A 3,095-nucleotide genomic window follows, 5' to 3' on the forward strand; every position below is an offset into this window, starting at 1 on the left:
TTTTTTGTTTTTTGTTTTTCGAGACAGGGTTTCTCTGTAGCTTTGGAGCCTGTCCTGGAACTAGCTCTATAGACCAGGCTGGTCTCAAACTCACAGAATCCGCCTGCCTCTGCCTCCCGAGTGCTGGGATTAAAGGCATGCACCACCATCGCCCAGCTCCCCTTGTTTCTTTACATTATCATAGATGACTTTTTTCTCTCCTCCTTACATTCATTCACCTGGCAAAATACCAACTCAGGTAATCAACCTGAACCTGTTTTTTCAAACAGCTTAACGCGCCAGGCAGTGATGGCGCACGTCTGTCATGCTGTCTGGCTGTCTATTTCCCCACTCTCGAAGACAACCATTTTAACCACTAATTTAATCTCTACCAGCTCTTTCTCTCTCATGGCTTCCTGTCTGAACCCTCTTAGGTCCTTTTCCCCCAAACTGGGCTTCTGGACTCTTAAGGGGTGAGTCAGAGTCTACCATTTTTCTATTCAGAACCCTCAGGATCTCTCATCTTTACCATAGCTGACATGTCCTGCTTGCTGGTTTTCTGACCTCATCTCTCACCTCCTGTTTACTCTGTTCCATTCACACAGACATTCCTCCCAACTCAGACCCTCTGCACTACTCTCGACTAGAAATGATCAGCCCTAACCTGACACAGGTCTATGAGCTAAAGGCATTTCAGAGGCCTTTTCTGGTAAGCATGAGGGAGCACACCCCTTACCAACAACAACCATGTTCTATCTCCCACCCCCACCCCAGCCATTTATTATTCCTAGTGCTAAGTTACTCAAACTGACAGCAGCAATTTTTATTGTCTACCACTGTTTTGTTCCCATGGCCTATATCAGTTCTAGTGCAGTGCTTCCTGGGCTTACAGTGTGGCTTAGTACTAGACTGCTTGTTGGTATGTGTGTGGTCCTGGGTCCAACAGCTCTGAAGACCTGAGAAAATGTGTGTGTGTGGGGGCAGGAGGGGATCAGAGTATGCAGAATCAATTTCAGTGAGGTTTTACCAGAATATAGTGCTTTATAATCTCTTTTCCTCAAAAGTTTGCAGAATAAATGGTCACCAGAGATGGATCTTTAAATTTTCTATATAATCCAATGAAATGAGAAATGTGAGTGAAATACTTAGAAAGCACTATAGTATCAGTGTCTCTATACACAGTTTTCAGAAATGGATAATATTATCTAAAATAGGTAGCTATAGATAGTTAAGACAAACCCAGAGACTAAGCCATGGTTAAAGGACCTGGGTTACACCCATACTGCAGACAGTATACTTCACAGTCCAAAGCTAGGAAAAAGGGCATGCCAAAGAACCACCAGCAATTGTATTCTAGTGAATGGCAACAATTACCAATAAAGTCCATTTCAAAAGCTGTGGTAATTCTGGGAACACAGTATGACTGGGGAGACAAGATATACAACAAATGGACAATTTCTCTAGAGGCTCTTCAAGTCTTGCAGAGGCTGACTGTATAGGAATCCATTTATAAGACTTCTTGCTCCATCTAGTGGTTGTCAAGATCCACAAGTTACTTCACTGACTATTAAACAATGGCAATAGTTACTGTAGATACTTACAGAAAGTTTTTCCACATCTCCTTTTAGAACTCGTTCTAAGTAAAGCTGTTTAAGCTCTCGTTCCAACCTCGATGGCAGTCCAGGGTACATGGTTGAGCCTCCAGAAAGCACAATGTGCTTGTAAAATTCAGATCTAGGAAGACACAGTGGGTATTTACAGTTTATTAATTTGTTTGAAACTGTTGGGGTAGGGATGCAGCTCAGCAGAGCACAAAGCCTGTATTCCACCCTCAGCCCCGCATCAACAGGGTACACTATGAGGTGGGGAAAGGAGATCAGAAGCTCAAATTTCTGCCAGATAAGACTGTCGCAAATGATACAGCAAAAATAAGATATACCCAGAAGACATATGGAGGGAGGAAAAAGCTCAACATCCCCCATCAGCACAGGAGTGTCAATTAAGTGGCATGAGCTATCACTGCACACCAGAACAGTGACTCACAGAAACTGGGGAAGGAAGGGAGAATGTACAGAAGAGGGAAGCCTTGTACACTGACAGACAACCACTGTAACAAAACACAGCTTCTAAACTGAGCCACAACCCACCCAGGGTCACGTAACTTGACAACAGAAAAAGGTTCCCTAAAGTGCAAAAACCAAAATTTAATTCAAAAGCAAACATGCAATGAATCTAAGGTGTTTTGTTCGTGGCAATGCACATCCGTGTTTCCTCATGCAACTTCACCACAACTTCTCAACTCACACGACTACTTTGGAATACACACGCAGCCAAGCCATGCAGAACCTGGGCTCAAATTTAAGACTATGATATGTTAGAAAAACATGCATTTTTATTGTATGTACAGCTTTCTGTTCTTAGGAAAACATTATAGAAAACAAAGATTATTTTTCTATCATCACTTCTTGGTATATTAAGTATAAAATCAGAATATTTTTAGCTATATTGGGCTAGAACACTTGGCTTTAAAAACCAATGTTAGTTGGGCAGAGGTGGTATACACCTTTAACACACACTCAAGAGGCAGAGGCAGGCATATATCTCCAGGTTCAAGGCCAGTCCAGTCTACACAGTGAATTCCAGGGCAGCCAGAGCTACACAGAGAAAACCTGTCTTAAAAAAAAAAAAAAACTAGAACCAAAAATAAAGCTAGGGGCTAGAAAGATGGCTTATAGGTTGGGAGCACTAGCTATTTTTCCAAAGGACCAGAGTTCAACTACCAGCACCCACGTGGCAGCTCACAATTGTCTGGAATCCCAGTCCAAGGTGATCCAACACCTTCACACAGACATACACGAAGGCAAAACACTAACAAACAGAAAGTAAAAATAACCAAATCATTGAAAATAACCCCAATGTATGAATTTTAACTTTTGAGTCTCATTTGAAAAAAAAAAAAATCATTGCTGGGCGGTGGTGGCACGCATGACTTTTAATCCCAGCACTTGGGAGGCAAAGGTAGGAGGATCTCTGTGAGTTCAAGGCCAGCCTGGTCTACAGAGTTCCAGGACAGGCCTCAAAGCTACAGAGAAACTCTGTGTGTGTGTGTGTGTGTG

General features: G+C 42.5%; 1 protein-coding gene across 1 annotated transcript in view; it reads right to left on the reverse strand.

Annotated features, from left to right (window-relative positions):
• Nucleotides 1-3,095, reverse strand: part of LOC126495976 (actin-related protein 2-like) — a gene marked incomplete at its 5' end in the record, with an annotated part of 17,356 nt that overhangs the window by 5,107 nt on the left and 9,154 nt on the right. The window contains one exon of the mRNA XM_050133573.1: nucleotides 1,581-2,017. Within this exon, the coding sequence (XP_049989530.1) occupies nucleotides 1,581-2,017 (437 nt within the window). The remainder of the gene's footprint in view (nucleotides 1-1,580; nucleotides 2,018-3,095) is intronic.

This window comes from Alexandromys fortis, unplaced genomic scaffold, assembly GCF_014885135.2.
Source record: "Alexandromys fortis isolate MF-2015 unplaced genomic scaffold, M_Fortis_MF-2015_v1.1 scaffold_752, whole genome shotgun sequence".
Lineage (NCBI taxonomy): Eukaryota > Metazoa > Chordata > Mammalia > Rodentia > Cricetidae > Alexandromys > Alexandromys fortis.